At 45.7% G+C, this 20,240-nt stretch overlaps 1 protein-coding gene across 2 annotated transcripts; it reads right to left on the reverse strand.

The window, feature by feature from the left end:
• Positions 1-4,316: 4,316 nt before the first annotated feature.
• On the reverse strand, positions 4,317-4,907 carry RHOB (ras homolog family member B). Of its 2 annotated transcripts, XM_065400415.1 has the most exons (2): positions 4,779-4,907; positions 4,317-4,718 (listed from the first exon to the last, which is right to left on the reverse strand). In XM_065400415.1, the coding sequence occupies exons 1-2, from the start codon at positions 4,905-4,907 to the stop codon at positions 4,317-4,319; spliced, it is 531 nt and encodes a 176-aa protein (XP_065256487.1). The 2 variants fall into 2 exon arrangements, with proteins under 2 accessions (XP_065256487.1, XP_065256486.1); XM_065400414.1 differs by having other exon boundaries at positions 4,317-4,907.
• Positions 4,908-20,240: the final 15,333 nt, after the last annotated feature.

Genomic DNA, 20,240 nt, shown 5'->3' on the forward strand with positions numbered 1-20,240 from the left:
ATCTTTGGATTCAAGAGACTTCTAGTTGGAATCTTGGGCCTGAAACTGCACTGGTTACTCAAGCAAATCTCCCACTGACTTCTCAAGTTGAAACCAACAGGAGTTCTGGCTATGTAAATAGGGTGACCAGAGAGCAAATGTGAAAAATCAGGACGGGGGTGGGGGGTAATAGGAGCCTATATAAGAAAAAGACCCAAAAATCGGGACTGTCCCTATAAAATCGGGACATCTGGTCACCCTATATGTAAAGGAAGATATGATTAGCTTTATACTCTGTTCTCCTTAATCAAGAGTATTAAAGTTAATGAATATGCACAGTGTACAGCACAAGACAAAGCAAACTAAGGCTCCGATCCTGCAATCTGATCCACACAGCTGGACTCTTAATATGATCTCACTATAGTCTTATTCGTAAGTTAAGAGACGGTATAAGAAGGTGATGCTCAGTTAAAACATTCTTTTTCTTACAGGATTTATTTTTCCCCTTGAGCCAGATACTACAGCCCTTACTCAGACAAAACACAATTGATGTCCAGCATGAATGTACTTGTCTCCTACGCACATCAGTAGTAAATACTGATACTGAGTTACAGGGGTAGGCAACCTATGGCACGGGTGCCAAAGCCGCACGCAAGCTGATTTTCAGTGGCACTCACACTGGTGGTCCTGGCCACCAGTCCAGGGGGCTCTGCATTTTAATTTAATTTTAAATGAATCTTCTTAACACGTTTTAAAAACCTTATTTACTTTACACACAACAATAGTTTAGTTATATATTATAGACTTATAGAAAGAGACCTTCTAAAAACATTAAAATATATTACTGCCATGTGAAATCTTAAATTAGAGTGAATAAATGAAGTCTCGGCACACCACTTCTGAAAGGTTGCCAACCCCTGCTGTATTATATAAGGATACAGTAGTTAATTCCTCTGCCTCAGTTTCCCAATGCATAAACTGGAAACATTAATACTTACCTCACCGGGACACTGGAGATTAGTTTTTTGGTTTTTGCACAGCTTGATAAAACTGTAAAGTGCTACTGTAAGTAGCAAGTATCAATATTATTATAATCAGATTAAAGAAAAAGGTCACATGTTGGGTTTACCGACTTTGGCTCAAATTATACAGAGGGTCTCCAGGCTAGAGAAAGGATCTGAGTTTGTAGTTCCTGTTGCAGAAATAGTCTCTGACAATAACCCCCTTAAGCACAATGCAGGAGATTTTCAAAAAGGGACTAGTGATTTTTTGGGTACCTCAGGTTTTGGGTGCTCAAATTAACATACTTTAAAAGGGCCTGATTTTCAGAAAGTGATGAGCATTCCTCCATAAAAGTCTCTCCCCCCCCCCCCTTAGAGTGTCTAAAGTTTGAAACCCAAAAACTGAAGCATCCAAAATCATTAGTTATTTCTGAAAAATCCTGGCCAATTATTTTTGCCTGAATTAAAAATGCCAGTATTTTCCACTGAAAATCATTAGAAGCAATTACATTCACTAAGGACATTTATTGAATGTTTTTTTAAAAAGTAGTTTAAATGTAATATGAGGTATTTTTCCTGTCTGCCTACTGATTGAATTCCCAATCAGCAGAACAAAGAGCCCAACCCTGCTCCTATTTAAATCAATGGCAAAACACCCATTGAGTTCCATGGGATGCAGCCTTCTCTGCTGAAACAAAGCAAGCGCTACAAAAGGTGTTGTTTTGACAATTGTCGTTACTGTGTTTATAATCCAGAAGGTACTAGCAAATGTTCAGCTTCTGTATACGTGACGGGCCTGATTCTCCAGTCACTTGTTACTCCTGATTTACACTAACTCTGCAGAAGTCAATGGGGTTACACTGGTATAAAACTGGTTTAAGAGGAGAATCAGATCAATATAATCTTAATATGATGAGACCGCTCTTTAGGACTCAAAGTTTTTACTAAAATGACAAGAAGGATTATAATTTTGTGCGTGAATCAGCAAGGCATGTACTGCATTGCATTAGGATGAATTGATATTTTGTACCTACCTAGTTATCACTCAGGAAGGATTCCCCTAAAATAAATGAAATTTGAATATGTTCTATAGTTGCAGGTGTTGTCACCCCACCTAGTGCCATTTTTATTTGAACATCCAACAGTAGAACATAGTACCTGTCAAAGAAAAATCCCAGGTGAACCAAGCCAAGAGGGAAAGAAAATAAAGATGGGCATTACTAGCAGAAAGTTAATTAGGTCCACCCCCTCAACCATACATGAAGATCAGCGACTAAACTTGATGCTTTGAAAAAAATAGAGATCTTTACTGGGCTGCTCTGGTGCAAGAGTGTCCCCTCCCTTTTTGGGCTGTAAGCAAGTGAAGCCTGTAGCCCAGATGTGTTATGCAGGAGAGTAGTTCAGCAGTTAAGGGCAACCTATGGAAAACAACATTAGGAAGCAAGTGGGGAGAGTCACTGACCCCGCCCTGCTGCAGGACAAAGGAGTTTTGTGCTTCTGAACTGGTTACTTACTGAGGAAATGAAGATGACATCACAGACAAAACAAAAACAAACACTTCATATAGGAACAACACTTCCCTCCCCCAACCCGACCTCAGAAAATTTGGTCTCCCTATTGCAGAAGCTGATGTCTCTGGAAAGCTCCCCCGAAAAGGATACCCAATGTTGCAGAAAATACACTTATTACAGAACTCTGCTTCAAAAGATGTGCAATCCAGAGACCATACATATCAAACCCCACCCATCCCAAATTTTATCTGTGAAGTTAGTCACTATATGCAGATAGTAGCTTCAGCTTTGTTCAGGCAATTCACTGAACCACAAGAAACTTCTCATGAATGTCATCATAGAGTCTTTTAATACTTTACATAAAAAAAACTGCATACACAGCTTATATAACTTTATGTAAACATCATATAAGTCTCATTGCTTTTGCCATGTCAGTTCATTAAAAAACAAAAACCCTAAACAAACTGTCAGTACCACTGTCAAAAAGGGAAACCAAAATACCTCATAAAGGACAAAAATAGATGGATAGGTTTGTTCTCTGAACCAGAGAAGCACAGGTTTAATGGCTGCCCTGTAAAAATAAATTTTAAATAAACCCAAATACTTTAAACTGCTCTGGGAGGGGAGAGGAAGGAGCCAGTGTTTCCATTCACTTTTCAAAGAAATACAGTGGTTTTATTTCTTATTTGACATTTTTAAAAGAAATCCAAAACAGATGAGGTTACTATGTCAACAGTGTTCATAATGCTACAGTGTTATATGCATTTGACAAGTGTTAACTTTTAATTTTAACACCTAGTTGTGCAAAGTAAGTTCTCACTGGAAAATGATATTTTTTAAATTAACCAAAGCAACACAATTGCAGAAAACAACTGTAACTGAAGGAGCAGGCACCAAGATAATACATGGCAACATTGGGCTTCTCCCCACCCTTTCCCATCCTGCTGTGACTGCCATCAGGAGACTAATGTCTAGGGTAGATCAATCTTTTCCAGTTCAGCTGGACGACTTCTACAACTGGAGTCAGTTCAGCTCTTTAAACAGCAGGCTTTAGTCATTCTTGACTGTGTTGGGGAAGGGTGTCTGTTCCTTTCAATGACTGAAATTCAAGCTGGGCTGAGTAGTTTGGCACCCACTCCCCAGTTTACTTTAAATAATAAACACACCTTTCAGTATCCCAGTTCAAACAAAAATAACATTTAGGTATATACACACTGGATAACCCACCCTTCCCTGATGCCCCTTTGGATCCAAGTCCTTAAAGAACTATGTTACACAGCAGGTACATCGGAGGTCAGCTCAGTCCAGGAAATCTGCCCCATGGGAGGTACTGCAGGAAGTCTGAGAAATGCAGTCCCCACCCCAAAGCACTCAGGGCCTGGGGTAGGAAGAGCGCACATACAGGAAGGAGGAAGTCTCTTCCGAGTGTCTCATGTGCATTGATTCCCTCTCACAAAGGAGACTGTCTTGGTGCAGTAGATACTGGGTTAATAACCCCAGCTGGAGAGAAGGGAGAGGAGCTGGGTCCATTCCCCCCCCGCCTAAATCTCAGCAGCAGTGGCTGCGTTTCACAGTCCATGAGCCATTGGTTTGCAGGGGGTGGGAGCAGCCTTGGTCTCTGGACGATGGGCGCCTCCCCCAAGGCTCAGGGCATGCAGGCGCCCTCCCGCTCCGCAGCTCTGTCCCCCGCACGCTCCCTGGGCTAAGCGCGTGGGTCTCCCCGCTTCACCTCCAGTGCGCGGCTCCTAGCAGGGGCAAACCCCCCAGTGCAGCGTCCCCCCGGTCCCGGCGGGCGAGTGACCCCAAGGCAGCCCCACGGCGCGCCCTATAGCACCTTGCAGCAGTTGAGGCAGCCGCTCGGGGCGCCGTAGCGCTTCTGCAGGGCGGCGCGGGTGGCCGTCTCGAAGACCTCGCGGACCCCTTCCTTGGTCTTGGCCGAGCACTCCAGGTAGTCGTAGGCCTGGATGCGGACGGCCATGGCCCGCCCGTCCTCGGTGCGCACGGGCTCCTGCTTCATGCGGGCCAGCTCGTTGCGGACGTGCTCGTCGTTGCGCAGGTCCTTCTTGTTGGCCACCAGGATGATGGGCACGTTGGGGCAGAAGTGCTTGACCTCGGGCACCCACTTCTCCGGGATGTTCTCCAGCGAGTCCGGGCTGTCCACCGAGAAGCACATGAGGATCACGTCGGTGTCCGGGTAGGAGAGCGGCCGCAGGCGGTCGTAGTCCTCCTGGCCGGCCGTGTCCCACAGGGCCAGCTCCACCTGCTTGCTGTCCACCTCGATGTCCGCCACGTAGTTCTCGAAGACGGTGGGCACGTAGACCTCGGGGAACTCGTCCTTGCTGAAGACGATCAGCAGGCAGGTCTTGCCGCACGCCCCGTCCCCCACCACCACCAGCTTCTTGCGGATCGCGGCCATGGCCAGGCTCGCCAAGCTAGCCTTGTGGTGCAGCAGGATGCTGGAAGCGCCTTCTTCGCCGCCCGCCCCCCTTCCTCCGCCTCCCTCTCGCTGTCTACAGGGCACCGTGGCGAGCTGGGATGGGCGAGGCGAGCCGGGAGGTGGGGGGTCTCTCTCGCACCACGCGAGCTGGGGATGAAGCGGGATCGCTGCCTCCTCCCCGGGGCTTTGTTACTGCCGCGCTCTCCCCTGCCGGGCTGCGATGAAGGAGGGGGATCGCTGCACCGCCCCGTTCTGCAGGCTGCCGGGCTCGCTCGCCTCACCGCCTCCCGCAGCCGGGGCTCTCCGTAGGCAGCCCGCCGTCTCCTCTCTCCGTACGGCTTGCGCCTCTCGCCTGCCCCCGCTGCTGCGGATCCGCCGCGCGCCTGAAGCAGCCTGGGGTGTATTTTGTGGGGCAGGGGCTTGAGCAACGTGGACAGCGAGCGCCCAACGCATCCACCGCTCTCAGTCTGGCTCCACCAGTGCTGCAGGCTGCCGCTGGGCGCTGCTATTTAAAGGGGCCGGCTACTTTCTTAATATAGCCGGCCAATAGCAAGGCAAAGAGTGAGGTCATCTTTTTGAAGGCGCTCAGCCATTGGTGGGGAGCTGCAGGCACTGCAGGCGGGGCCGGGCCGGAGTGACTGGCACTCTGCAATGAGGGAGGCGGCTGGCTCGCTGCAAGTGGCCGGACTGAGGTGCGCTGCTCCTCGGACCTGAGCAGGGACTGCACCGTCCTGAAGGGTGGAGCGGGAGGGCGTTAAAGGGGCCGTCTCTGCTCTTCTCCCCAGGGCCAGGTGCCGTCAGTGTTTTTCCCAGAAGGGGTCCCGCTTCCTGGGGGCTGGAGGATTGATTCCCCATAAACTTTCCTGAATGGCACAGATATTTCCCTGCCTCCCTCCACTGCAGTGTCTCCACATCAGTGTTTCTCAGAGCTTCACAAGCAGCTATGTGCTGTAGATCGCTCGGAACATGGCTCAAGCCAGCTCCTTCCCAGCCCCATCTCCCCTCACTCACCGGCCGCAGTTAGTTATTGATACCAAACGTCACACTTTCCACATGCTAAACACTTACTTACCAGGCTGCAAGGGATGTGGAAGCAGATGAAGATACTTTGAGGGATCCAGGGCCAGCTCTACCATTTTTGCCACCAAAAGCAAAAAAAAAAAAAAAACACGCAGGGACTGTGCTGCCCCAAGAATGGACGGAATGCAGCCCCTTAGCATGTGCCGCCCCAGTCACGTGCTTCCTCCACTGGTGCCTGGAGCCAGCCCTGGAGGGATCACTGTTCCATCATGCTCCCCACCCCACAACCTGCCTAGGAATAAGTAACCAACTTCATATGATCAGTTTTGGCTTATTACCCTGTGCAAACATTGACCTGTAATGAAATGATCCATCTGTGACAGAATTGCACATGGTTAATTGATGTGCAGTGCACACAGCTTCCATCATTTAGAGCCCTGACTAGTTAAAAATATTTTTCATTCTTCTGTGTGTGTGAGCAGTGAAACCTGTCTTAAGAGGCCACTGCAGGGACCAGCAAATAATAATAATAATAATAAGCAATCACACTGCCTAGAACAGAAAGTCTTTAGAGGTTGGACAAAATGGAACTGGAGTCCTCTGGGATTATTTAGAGGGGTTAGTTTAAAAAGTTACATTTAGATCACTGACTAATAATAAAAACAGGACCCATCCACTTCCCCCCTTCAAATATAGTGATAATTTTTCCTTTAGTCTAAGATCCTCATATGCCAAGTTTCAGTCCGGAAGGAATATTTGTATGGAGGGATTATAAAACCCTAGAACTAGTAGACTTTAATTGAACTGCCCTCTGAATCTTAATTTATAGTAATATTAGTAAGTCTACAAAATGACGTGGCTGATCAGTGGTAAACAGACACCAACAAACACTCTCATCAGGAACAAACAAGGCCACCTACTAACAACCGAAAAAGAACAAGATGTGCACTGGACAGAACATTTCAAAGAATTGCTGAACAGGGAACCACATAAAGAGGAAGCAAACATCTAGGAAGCAGAAGAAGATCTTGATATCAACACAGACACTGCAACTAAGGAAGAGATCATTCAAGCCATCAAATCCTTAAAAAATAAATTAGCAGCATCTATCCTGGCCACTCTATTTACATCAGTCTGGGAAAGGAAAAAAGTGCCAGATGAGTGGAACAATGGAGTTGTAGTGAAGATACCAAAGAAAGCAACTCTCAGTGATTGTAATAACTGGCGTGGTATCACACTTTTATCTGTGCCAAGCAAAGTATTGTGTAAGATCATAGTCCAGCGTATATCAGAGGCAGTTGATAGAGTTCCCAGAAAAAAGCAAGCTGGTTTTCGGAAAGGTCGTGGATACACAGACCAGATCTTCATTCTACGAAACATAATAGAACAGTGCTTAGAATGGCAATGACAACTCAACATAAATTTCATAGACTTTGAGAAGGCTTTTGATAGCATTCACAAGACCAGCCTTTGGAGCATTCTGTGGGCATATGGAATTCCTTTCCATATAATCAACGTCATCAACAGCTTCTATTTCAGCTTTACCTGCAGTGTTGATCACAGTGAGCTCAGTTTTGAAGTCAAAAACAGGAGTACGTCGGGGTGTGTCATGTCTGCAATCCTCTTCAATATTGCCATCGACTAGGTAATGTGGCGTACAACAGAAGACATGCCAAGAGGCATTAAATGGACACTCTTCTCATCCCTTGAAGACCTAGACTTCACAGATGATGTCGCTCTCCTATCATATACCCAACACCATATACAAGAAAAAACAACTCGACACAATGCATTCAGCCAGCAAATTGGACTGAAAATCAATCGCAATAAGACAGATATCATGACCTTTAATTTTGCCTCACCATCACCAGTACGGATAGAGGGTTATGTTCTCGCCAATGTAGAAACAGTCACATACTTGGGCACCACCATCAGCCAGGACAGTGGAACAAGCCAGGACATCTGGAACAAAAATCAATAAAGCCAAGAACACCTTCAAGAGCTTAAATACAGTCTGGAAATCATCAAAATGCAACACCAAAATCAAACTCAAGAATTATCAGAGCTGCATACTTTCAACACTACTTTATAGTGGGGAATGAGAGTATGACATGTCCAAACTGTCTTTACTCCATATAACCTGCCTCAGAAAAATCCTCCATATCTTTTGGCCCAGAACAATCTCAAACCAAAAATCTATTGACACAGTGCAGCAATGAAGATCTGAGCACCATCATTGCCAAGAGGCGTTGGAGATGGATCAGTCATGTGCTTCAGATGGAAACTGATTCCATCACCAGAGTAGCAATAAGATGGACACCTGAAGGCAAGTGAAAACGAGGCCGCCCGAAAACAACATGGCGAAGAGCTGTGGAAGCTGAGCTGAAATATATATAGGGTGGTTTGACAGGGTACTTCCCTTAGACTATTACAGCAGTGTATTGTCAGTAGGCCAAAGATGTGGTTATCGTTCATTTAATCCTATAGATTTGAATAAAATTAATCTTCTATAAGGATCTCTCTCTTTCCCATTTCCCCCCGCTGTCAGGGGACTATATTTTGCCTTTGCAGGGTGATGGATTTGATGACTTAGTAGATCATTTCCACTTCTGATATATGCGATCCTATTTTGTAACTGGCTGTAAATCCTCTTAGACTCATAGACTTTAAGGTCAGAAGGGACCAATATGGTCATCTAGTCTGACCTCCCGCATGATGCAGGCCACAAAAGCTGACCCACCCACAACAGAATCTTCCAGCCTGCGACTCCTGCCCTATGCTGCGGAGGAAGGCGAAAAACCTCCAGGGCCTCTGCCAATCTACCCTGGAGGAAAATTCCTTCCCGACCCCAAATATGGCGATCAGCAGTACCCCGAGCATACAGGCAAGATTCTACAGCCGGACCCTCATTTTACCCGCGATGGCACGTTAATGACTAATTGACTAAAATCACATAATCCCTTCAAACCATTCCCTCCATAAACTTATCAAGCCTAATCTTGAAGCCAGAAAGGTCTTTCGCCCCCACCGTTTCCCTCGGAAGGCTGTTCCAAAATTTCACCCCTCTGACGGTTAGAAACCTTCTTCTAATTTCAAGCCTAAACTTCCCCACGGCCAGTTTATATCCATTCGTTCTCGTGTCCACATTACTACTCAGCTGAAATAATTCCTCTCCCTCCTTGGTATTAATCCCTTTGATATATTTAAAGAGAGCAATCATATCCCCCCTCAGCCTTCTTTTGGTTAGGCTAAACAAACCGAGCTCCTCGAGTCTCCTTTCATAGGAAAGGTTTTCCATTCCTCGGATCATCCTAGTGGCCCTTCTCTGTACCCGTTCCAGTTTCAGTTCATCCTTTTTAAACATAGGAGACCAGAACTGCACACAGTACTCCAAATGAGGTCTCACCAGCGCCTTGTATAACGGAAGCAGCACCTCCCTGTCCCTACTAGAAATACCTCGCCTAACGCATCCCAAAATCGCATTAGCTTTTTTCACAGCCACGTCGCATTGCCGACTCATAGTCATCCTACGATCAACCAGGACTCCGAGGTCCTTCTCCTCCTCCGTCACTTCCAACCTATGCGTCCCTAACTTATAACTAAAATTCTTATTAGTCATCCCTAAATGCATCACCTTACACTTCTCACTATTAAATCTCATCCTATTATTTTTACTCCAATTTACAAGGTCATCCAAGTCTCCCTGCAGAATATCCCTATCCTTCTCCGAATTGGCAATACCTCCCAACTTTGTGTCATCCGCAAACTTTATCAGCCCACTCCTACATTCGGTTCCGAGGTCAGTAACGAATAGATTGAATAAAATCGGACCCAAAACCGAACCTTGAGGAACCCCACTGGTGACCTCCGTCCAACCCGACAGTTCACCTTTCAGTACTACCCGCTGCAGTCTCCCCTTTAACCAGTTTTCTATCCACCTCTGGAATTTAATATCGATCCCCATCTTTTCCAATTTAACCAATAATTCCTCGTGTGGGACAGTATCAAACGCTTTACTAAAATCAAGGTAAATTAGATCCACCGCATTTCCTTTATCTAGAAGGTCTGTTACTTTCTCAAAGAAGGAGATCAAGTTGGTTTGGCACGATCTGCCTTTCGTAAACCCATGTTGTAATTTGTCCCAATTGCCATTCACCTCAAGGTCCTTAACTACTTTTTCCTTCAAAATTTTTTCCAAGACCTTGCATACTACAGAAGTTAAACTAACAGGTCTGTAGTTACCCGGGTCACTTTTTTTCCCCTTCTTAAAAATAGGAACCACATTAGCTATTTTCCAGTCCATCGGTACCACCCCCGAGTTTACAGATTTATTAAAAATTATCGCCAAGGGGCTTGCAATTTCTCGCGCCAGCTCCTTCAATATTCTAGGATGGAGATCATCCGGTCCGCCCGATTTAGTCCCATTTAGCTGGTCAAGTTTGGCTTCCACCTCTGATACTGTAATGTCAATCGCCCCTCCTTTATTCCCCTCTATCCCGCTCCCTCTATTCCTAAGCCCTTCATTAGCCTTATTAAATACCGATGCAAAATATTCATTTAGATATTGTGCCATGCCTAGATTATCCTTAATCTCCACTCCATTTACATGCTTCAGCGGTCCCACTTCCTCTTTCTTTGTTTTCTTCCTATTTATATGGCTATAAAACCTCTTACTATTGGATTTAATTCCCCTCGCGAGGTCCAACTCTACACGGCTTTTGGCCTTTCTCACCGCATCCCTACATGCTCTGACCTCAATAAGGTAGGTTTCCTTACCGATCAGCCCCCTCTTCCATTCTTTGTACGCTTTCTGTTTTTTCTTAATCGCCCCTTTGAGACGCCCGCTCATCCAGCTAGGTCTAATTCTCCTGCCCACTAACCGTTTCCCCTTTCTCGGGATACAGGCCTCGGACAGCTCGTGCAACTTCAGCTTGAAATAATCCCAGGCCTCATCTGCCTTTAGCTCTCTAAGTATGTTAGCCCAATCTATTTCCCTAAGTAGTTGCCTTAATTTATTAAAGTTGGCCTTTTTGAAATCGTAGACCATAGTCACAGTTTTATTTCTGTTAATCCTTCCATTTAGTTTAAACCGAATTAGCTCATGGTCACTCGAGCCAAGGTTGTCCCCTACTATCATTTCCTCAACTAGGTCCTCACTACTCACCAGCACCAAATCTAAAATGGCATCCCCCCTCGTCGGTTCAGCTACTACTTGCTGAAGGAATTCATCTGCTAGCACGTCTAGGAACATCTGAGCCCTATTATTGTTACTAGCATTTGTTCCCCAATCTATGTCTGGGAAGTTAAAGTCCCCCATGATCACACAGCTCTTATTAGTTTTTACTTCCTTAAAAACATTAAATAGTTCTCTGTCCGCATCCAGGCTAGATCCCGGCGGTCTATAGCACACCCCAAGCAGTATCTCAGGGGAGGCTCTAGTAGTTCTTTTACCCAGTGTAATCATTGCCCAGACAGACTCTGTCTTATCCATTCCATCACTTATTATTTCTTTACATTTTAGTTCATTATTCACATACAGTGCCACACCCCCACCTTTACCTTTTTTCCGGTCATTCCTAAACAGCACATACCCTTCGATACCTGTACTCCAGTCATGACTACCGTTCCACCATGTTTCGGTTATTCCTACGATATCAGGTTTCATTTCTTGGACCAGGAGCTCCAGTTCCTCCATTTTGTTACCTAGGCTTCTCGCATTGGTGTATAAACATCTTACCGTATGCTGTCTGTCCTTTCTCTCCTTAGTTATGCATTTTGGTACGGACCCCCTAGTGTCCATCCGCCCCCTCCTTCTAGTGTCCAATTCCCTACCCCTATCTATATTTGCGCTTATCTCTTTGCCCTCATTTTCAGTGTTGGAATCTGGCGTGGAGATCAACTGGACATCTCCCAACCGTCTCCCCCAAGTTCCTAGTTTAAAGCCCTTTTGATGAGATGAGCCAGCCTCCCTCCCAGAAGTCTATTTCCTTCCCTACTCAGGTGAAGTCCATCCCGCGAGAACAGCTGTCTGTCCCCGAAAGCCTCCCAGTGGCCATACATCCCAAAGCCCTCCTTATAGCACCACTCCCTCAGCCAGCTATTTATCCTCACAATTCTGTCTGCCCTTTGCTGTCCTTCTCTAGGAACAGGCAGAATCCCACTGAAGATAATCTGAGCCTCAACTTCCTTAAGCGTCCTCCCCAGCCTCGCATAATCTCCCTTGATTCTCTCTAGCGAGAACCTAGCCGTGTCATTCGTTCCTACGTGAAGGACGATCAAGGGGTTCTTACCTGCTCCCTTTAGGATCCTTTTCAACCGCAGGTCCACATCCCGTATCTTAGCGCCCGGCAGACAGCACACCCTTCTGTTTTCTGGGTCCGCCCTGGTCACAGGCCTGTCTAACCTCCTCAGTAAGGAGTCCCCAATCACATACACCTGCCTTTGCCTAGGGGCAGCGCAATCTACCAGTCTATCCCCTGTTCCCTGCGGCCGTAAGTCCTGTCTGTCTCCATTTACCCTTATAGTCCCCCTGTTGCCACCCTGTATCCTCCCGGGGCCGAGTATTGATGCTGTCTCCATCAACTCCTCCCCCCTGTCTATTGGACTAGCTGCCCTTCTTTTCTTCCTCTGCCTCCCACCATCAGTTACCAGCTGCTGCGTCCCCTCCTCGTTAGCCAAACACCCAAACCTGTTCCTGAGTTCTATTTCCCCCTCACTAGCCCTCCTTTTCCTTGGCCTGTTTCTCACGGTCACATGCTTCCACTGCTCTTGTTGTCCTCCTGACGTTCCCCCCTCACAGACCATAGCCCCTGCTTCCACCTGCACCCCCGAGCATTCCCCTTCAATTACCCCTTGCCTTTGCTCCATTAGCTGTTCAAACCCCCTTCTAAACTCTACCAGAGTCTCTACCTGCATCTCCAACCCCCGAACCTTTTCCTCTAACAGAGCAAGTAGGCGGCATTTCATACAAACATACCTCTGATCCGTTGCACCTGCTAGGACTATATACATACCACAGCTGCTACATGCTTTCATCTGCATTGTGTCCCCTGCTGCTTGGCTCATGGCTGCTATGGTCTCTGCCTGCAGCCCCTGAGGGAACAAAGCACACCGACCACCGCGCCCTCCTGCCTCCCCTTCCAACTCCCACTTAAACTCCCCTGTTTGCCGACCGCTGCTCGCTGCTAGCTGCTCGCTGCCTGGCTGGGAGGCCTCTTTTATAGGTCCCCTAATCAGCCAGGCTCCGCCCCCTAATCAGGGCTCGGGGCTCAGCACACTGCCCCTACAGGCCTCTACACATACAAGCACCACAAAGACAGACGCAAGTACAGATACCTTCTCCTCCAATGAGACTCACTCCCACTTAAACTCCCCTGTTAGCCGCCCTGTTTGCCGACCGCTGCTCGCTGCTAGCTGTGGTGACCATCTTGTGGTGATTGATGCAGTATCTTTCACATTAAAGCTATTAAAACTATACAGAGCACAATCATGTACTCACTTTGACTGATGTTGGGGTCATGTTGGTATTAAAGGGACATCACCACTTCAAAATCTCATTTCTTGCTGAAAGCGCCCCCCCCCCCTCAGAAAAATATGATTGTAAAGTTCCAAAACTTTACAGGGGGATACAATAGCTGATACACTTTTAATTTTTAATTGGTTAGATTTCAAGGTGTTGGTGTCCCTGTGAATCCATTCACTGGGCTAACTCTTTCTCCATCGTGACAAGAGGTAAGCCATCTCTGTAGAAAGAAGATCTCACTTCCCATGAGGACAGATCCTTCTAATAGTGGAGCATTTGTATCTTGTACTATAAGGAGATCATTGTTTGGGGGTTTTTTGTAACAAGTACTTTATGTATCGTTTTAAAAGATAATCCGAGTTCATTTGCTGTGTAATTTAAACCATATTATCTACCTTTACCGTTTGCAAGTTATTTGAACCTCTTTGAACATGTGAACAAAAACTATGTTTGTTTTTTTCACTGGAGGTTAGTGCCACCATGTGGCAAGCCTAATGGTCTGTTCTGGTAAGTCAGAACTTTTGCATCTGGGGAGGCAGAAAGAAATAAACTTACAAAATAGTCACAAATTCTGTGTATTCAGTTTAAGATTTATTGTTGTTGATGTGATTTTTAACTTGCTTTTGGACTCCATGAAGAAACATAGCTCAAATTAGATTTTATCATTTTGTAAAAAAAAAGAAAAAGAAAAAGAAAAAAATAAATGAATTAACTAGGGTTAAGGAAGCAGCTGACTGGTTAGTTATGTTTGACATATCAACTGTGCTCTGAAATGAGGAATATAAAAATGTATTGCTTATTAATTTCAAAAGAACACGGGTCTGTTCTTCTCCCAAAATGTCAGTGGGAGTTATCTGTGTTCATTTGAGTCCAGCTTCTGCTCTCCTAACTCACATGAACACGGGTCTGTTCTTCTCCCCATTGAAGTCAGTGGGCCTGATTCTGATTTCATTTGCTTTTCAAGAGAAAGTCCATAGAAGTCAACAGAGTTACTCACCAATAACCAATGATTCAAGTGAATAGGATCTATTCGGGTAAAATTCTCACTGAGCACTGAGACTTTTGCCCAAGAATTTTGTCCAAGAATTGGAGCTTCCGTCTCCAATTAAAACATCAGCATCAGTGCAATTTCTATCAAGGTACTATACCTTTAAAAATGCAAATTTAACATAAGGCCGGTGGGCCACATTCAATGAAACATGCTCACTTACACCAGCAGTGACATCAGTCCATAAACGTTACCTTAAAGTCAAGACATAGACCCAGAAAAGCAATTAGATTCTGAGCTGAGGCTGCTGGAACAGCTATGTGGTACCTGCAATGAATTGTCTTCCTTGGTGCTTAATATATTCAGCGGGTCCAGGAAAATGTGAGGTGAACCTGTTTCAGGAAGGCAGTGATTGGGAGTGGAAATCTATTTATGTCCTTTTGATTTCCTGTTTGAGCCATGCATCAGGGCGAGTGACAGAGAAGGGGTGGTCAGCCTCAGATTTCTGTGTGTGTCGGAGTTGGTGGTATCTGTAAATTGAGCTAAATGGATAATAACACATATCAGTGCCTGGTCTTCCTTCTCAAGAAGGTGAGTGAGGGCAATGGTGGAAAAGCAGGAAAGTAAAATTAAAATAGGCGGCTGGGACCAGATGGCTTTTCCTCCTTCCCAAGGTATTTTATGTTATTAAAGGGCCAGTTCTGCCTTTAGGTGTGTACTAATGGGTCCCACTGAGGTCCATACACATTTTTCAGGGCTGAGTTTGGCCTGGAGTATCTAGTTCTGATGTTCTTTGCATTTCAGATATTGATGCTTTGGAAGAAAACCTAATTGTTTAAAAATTAAGCAAGTAAAGAGATAAAGGTGAGGTAGGGGCGGAAAATCCCACTGGATAATGGTGTTTCATTTCACTCCCTTCTACCCTTGATGAAATTGGTAGTAGTATTTATTTAACCCAGACAATTTATGTTCAAGTACAAACATACACTAAAAATGCAAAAACCTAGCCAGGAAGCAATCACTTCTCACTTTGTAAATGATTAGGCAAGTAAGCTCATTTCCTGCTGTGGAGTAACACTTATTGAGGAACTCCTATTTGCTAATAACATTATATGTTCACTTGTATATTGAGTCCTCCATGCTTTCTCTTCCCATGATGTTAAGACCCCTACCCTACAGTCCTGATGCAGGCAAAAATCCCAGTGAAGTAAGATAAGCAGGATTTGGCCTAATATGGTTATTTTGCAATCTTATGCTAAGAAGCCTCTGAGTAGATGTGGGAAGAAAGGCTCAGATAATTAGTATGGGGCTATTTGATGGAAGAGGAGAGCTTATGGCATTTATAAGGACTGGGATGCTCATTTCATGATGTGGCAGGCTTATTGCTGTCACAGGTCCATGAGAAAAGCTGAATTTAACACTCAAATACTGAAAATGGAGGAATAAAGTAGATACATTCCTGGAATGCAAATACACAAAACAGGAATTGAACAAGAATAATATATTTTTGTATAAAAAGCATACAAACAGTAGGTGCGGTACATGTAAGAATATATTCTGAACGAAGAGGAATTAGCCCGATAATATGTTAAATAAGTGTATAAACAATCAGGGTGCAATCCTACAAAGCACTTAGCACCATGTAGAATCGAGCCCCAATGGGTTCACAGTCTAAATACTTTTACTTTGGGACGTTACCTTACACTGTGAACTATAATGGTTAGGCTACCAAAAATATCCTTGAATGCCACCCATGAGGACTTGTACAATCAACCATAAACGTACTTAATCATAGTAAAGTAAATGGACTCAGAACGTCCTCAGGGCTCCAACTTAAAACAAAAAAAAGTAAGTCATGAATTCCATGTTCTTATGCTAAAACTATTTTAAACCTAAAACCTTGTTACAAACAGATAGCTCTTTAGTAGCTTCGCTAAAATTAAATGAAGGGGTTGCTTATATCCAGGCATTAGCAGATAAGGCCTGCATGCACAAAAGGAGCTGGCCAGAAGTCCCCAAACTGTGGGGCGTGCCCTCCTAGGGGCACAGAGGAACATTTGGGAGGGCACGGTGGGGGCCTGGGTCAGCCCCCTTGCGGAACGGGGAGGGAGGCCACCCAGCTCTGCTCCTGGCCCCAGCCCCAGCTAGCGGCCCTGCACCAGGGGCTCTACTTGCAGTCCCATGCCTGAGCCCCAGCTGCCGGCCCTACGACCAGGGCCCTGGCTCCCAGCGCCATGCCCGGGGCTCCGGCTCTCAGCTCCGCACTTGGGGCCCCAGCTGCCGGCGCTTCACCTGGGGCCTCAGTTGCTAGCTTCGGCCCCTGGACAAGGTTCCACTCCTGGCCCCGCCCCCAGCTGTGGCCCCAGCCTCAGCCCCCTTACCCCAGTCTGTGTCCCACCCTCCCAAAGCTGTGGCCCTGGCCCCGTCTCCTGGGGGGAGGGCATGGATAGAGGTAAGAGGGGACGGGAGGTAAAAAGTTTGGGGATCACTGAGTTAGGCAGTCTGTGACACTGAGCGCCACAGTGCCTCACTTTTAGGCACCTAGTACATCACTGCGGTTCACAAAGTGTGAGTTCGACACCTAAGCTCCTATACAATGAATGGGAAGAGATAGGCACCTTAGACTGTGGTTCACAAGAGCCAGTGTGCTAGGCAGGAAGCCACCTAAGCTAGGTCAGTTGGAGATGCTGACCATTGGGGTGCATGCTAAGTACCACTCCTCTCATGGAGTAAGGCGTCTAAGTCCAGGCTGCAGGGACTGTGCCTATCTCTGCTTGCAGTTCTCAGCCGGGAACCCTCATTGGAGTCAGGCACCTATGCTATTTTTTGCAAGAAGCCAGGGAGGGTATTTGGGCCAGAGAGACAGAAAAAAGTGTGTGTGTGTGTATGAGAGAGAGAGAGCGCACCAGCATGAGAGTGACTCGATAGCCTGAGAGCACTCACCCAGAATGTGCGAGACTCAGAACCCAACTCCAGTTACTCTTTGATTATGTATTCACAGAGCAACAACTTCAACAAGAGAGACTGAGGGAGGCCCACGTTAGAGTATCCCACCCATAGCCCACTAGTTAGGGCACACCCCTGAGAGGTGGCAGATAAATAAATAGAGATATCCTATCTCCTAGAACTGGAAGGGACCTTGAAAGGTCATCAAGTCCAGTCCCCTGCCTTCACTAGCAGGACCAAGTACTGATTTTGCCCCAGATCCCTCAGTGGCCCCCTCAAGGATTGAACTCATAACCCTGGGTTTAGCAGGCCAATGCTCAAACCACTGAGCTATCCCACCCCATGAACAAATCCCTCGTCAAGTCCCTTCTCCCCCTCAAGCAGAGCGGGGACTTGAACTGGAAGTCTCCCACACATCCCAGGTTGAGTGCCCTAACCACTGGGCAAAAAGTTATGAGGGAGTTCTGCCACCTGTCTCTGCTGCCCCCAACTGGCATGCTCAGAGGGTGCCAACTGGATTGGGCCCCACAGGTGACTTAAGTGTCAAAATGCCTGTCTTTCCCGGTGCATGAATCGCTCTGAGGCTTAGGTGGGAGATAGACAGCTGGATGCCTAGCGTAAGGTAGAAGAGCGCATGCCTGGAGGCAGCAACTTGGGTGCCTAGGGAGCTTTTCTGCAAAAACTTAGGTGCAGAGTGAGGTGCCTAAAAGGTTCAGCAGCAGTTTTGTGCCTTGCAGTAGTGCCAAAACTGGGACTTAGGCACCTAATTCCTTTTGTGTATCCAGGCTTAAGTGTCTGCATTACAAATAACCCCTGCAATTGATACTCTCAGTGGACGCCAAATCTATCTATCGTAGCTGCTTATGTAGCCCACACACCACCTGGGTGTGGTGTTCTATCCCATCTAGTGGCACTGAGACCACTTAGAGAGAGCTTAATGAGTCTGCTTTACAGCCTTAGCTAAGGGCCATATAGCTTTTAGCTCATGCAGTAGGCTCATGCATTTAGCTCCAGAGGTCCCAAGGTTCAATCCCACCTGCCGACAACCGGGATCTGTCGGTGTTACACTTATATAACCCTCATTACCATAGTATCTGAGTGCCTCGCAATCTCTAGCATATTTATCCTCCAAACACCCCTGTGAGGTAGGGAAGTGCTGTTTTACAGATGAGGAGTTGAGGCACAGACAGGCTAAATAACTTGCTCAAGGCCATATAGGAAGTCTGTGGCAGAGCAGGGCATTGACTCCAAGTCTCTGAAGTCTCAGGTTAGCACCCAAACCATTGGACCATCCTTTCCCTCTAGATTGACTGGGTCGTGGAGACTGGACTAACCTCACTTCTCTAAGTTGTCTCTCCAGATCAGAAAAAAGGTATATTGGTGTGATGGCATGAGGAAGTTTGATCTGCTACTGTCCCCCATGCTCTGTTGGCTACATAGCTTACTAAAGAGCTTCAATCTCCTGGACTGACAGTTCCAAAGCACTACATTAGTTGGAACTCTTAATAATACAAACATAATTTACTCGGGGAGGGAATTTTGAGCAGCAGTCTTGTACTTCCTCATTTCTATTGTACATGAAGCAACCAGTATATGCATTGCATAATTGATGTTGTAATCCTCTCCAGGATTGTGGAATTGATGTTTTCACCCTCCTTACGTTATTACAAGTAAAGCAGTTTGCTTTTAAAAGCAATGATCTCATTCATTGCTCTTTGCTGATTGGCTGGCTAAATTAAGAAACACAAACATTTATTTAAAAAGAGTGCTTATCATGAGTGTCCTGCAAGAGTGGTGGAGAACTGTCTTCATAGGTGAATTAGTGTTCCAAAGAAAACTGGGGAGATAAGATTAGAGAAAAGCAAATGTCCTGCTGATCTTCAAGAAAGGGAAGAAAAGTGATCCTGGAAGTTACTACCTGTAAGTCTAACTCCTATTGCTGGTAATAAAATAATGGTATATGTATGAAATTGGGGGGAGGGTCGGCTCTCTTAACTTCTACATGATGACAGACCCCTGACCAATAAGCAACATGGGTTTATAAAGGATAGATGGTGCCAGCCAAGCTTGGGGTTTTTTGGTGATAAAAATTATGCTGTTGGTGGCTGATGGGAAAGCAGGAGATGTAATCTATTTGGCTATTAGTAAAGCATTCACTGCAGTGTCTCACACACAATCACACTTTGAAAATGAAATCAAATTGTCTTGAAAATGAACACTGTCCTGGGAGTGAGAATCGGCTGAATGCGAACGAAATATAAAATGAGAAACAGCAATAGTCTGAGTTAGGAGAGTTATCTAATGGGGCACTGCAGGGATCTATCTTAGGTCCAGTCTTATTTGACATTTTCATTCTGTGATCTAGAAGAGAGAGTAAATAGCATGTCAGTGAAAATTGTGGACGATGCTAATCATGAAGGACTTGAGAGGACATATAAAATGACGGGGTCTAAATTAGCTGTTACCACTCAAGAAAGAGATCTTGGAGTCATTGTGGATAGTTCTCTGAAAACATCCACTTAATGTGCAGCGTCAGTCAAAAAAAGCTAACAGAATGTTGAGAATCATTAAGAAAAGGATAGATAATAAGACACAAAATATCATATTGCCTCTATATAAATCCATGGTATGCCCACATCTTGAATGCTGCGGGCAGATGTGGTCGCCCCATCTCAAAAAAGATATATTGGAATTGGAAAAGGTTCAGAAAGGGCAACAAAAATTAGTAGGGGTATGGAACGGCTGCCATATGAGGAGAGATTAATAAGACTGGGACTTTTCAGCTTGGAAAAGAGATGAATAAAGGGAGATAAGATTGAGGTCAATAAAATCATGA

This window comes from Emys orbicularis, chromosome 3 (genome assembly GCF_028017835.1).
Source record: "Emys orbicularis isolate rEmyOrb1 chromosome 3, rEmyOrb1.hap1, whole genome shotgun sequence".
NCBI lineage: Eukaryota > Metazoa > Chordata > Testudines > Emydidae > Emys > Emys orbicularis.

Coding starts and splice junctions, on each gene's coding strand:
- RHOB (XM_065400414.1), bottom strand. CDS start 4,907: ATGGCCGCGATCCGCAAGAAGCTGGTGGTGGTGGGGGACGGGGCGTGC.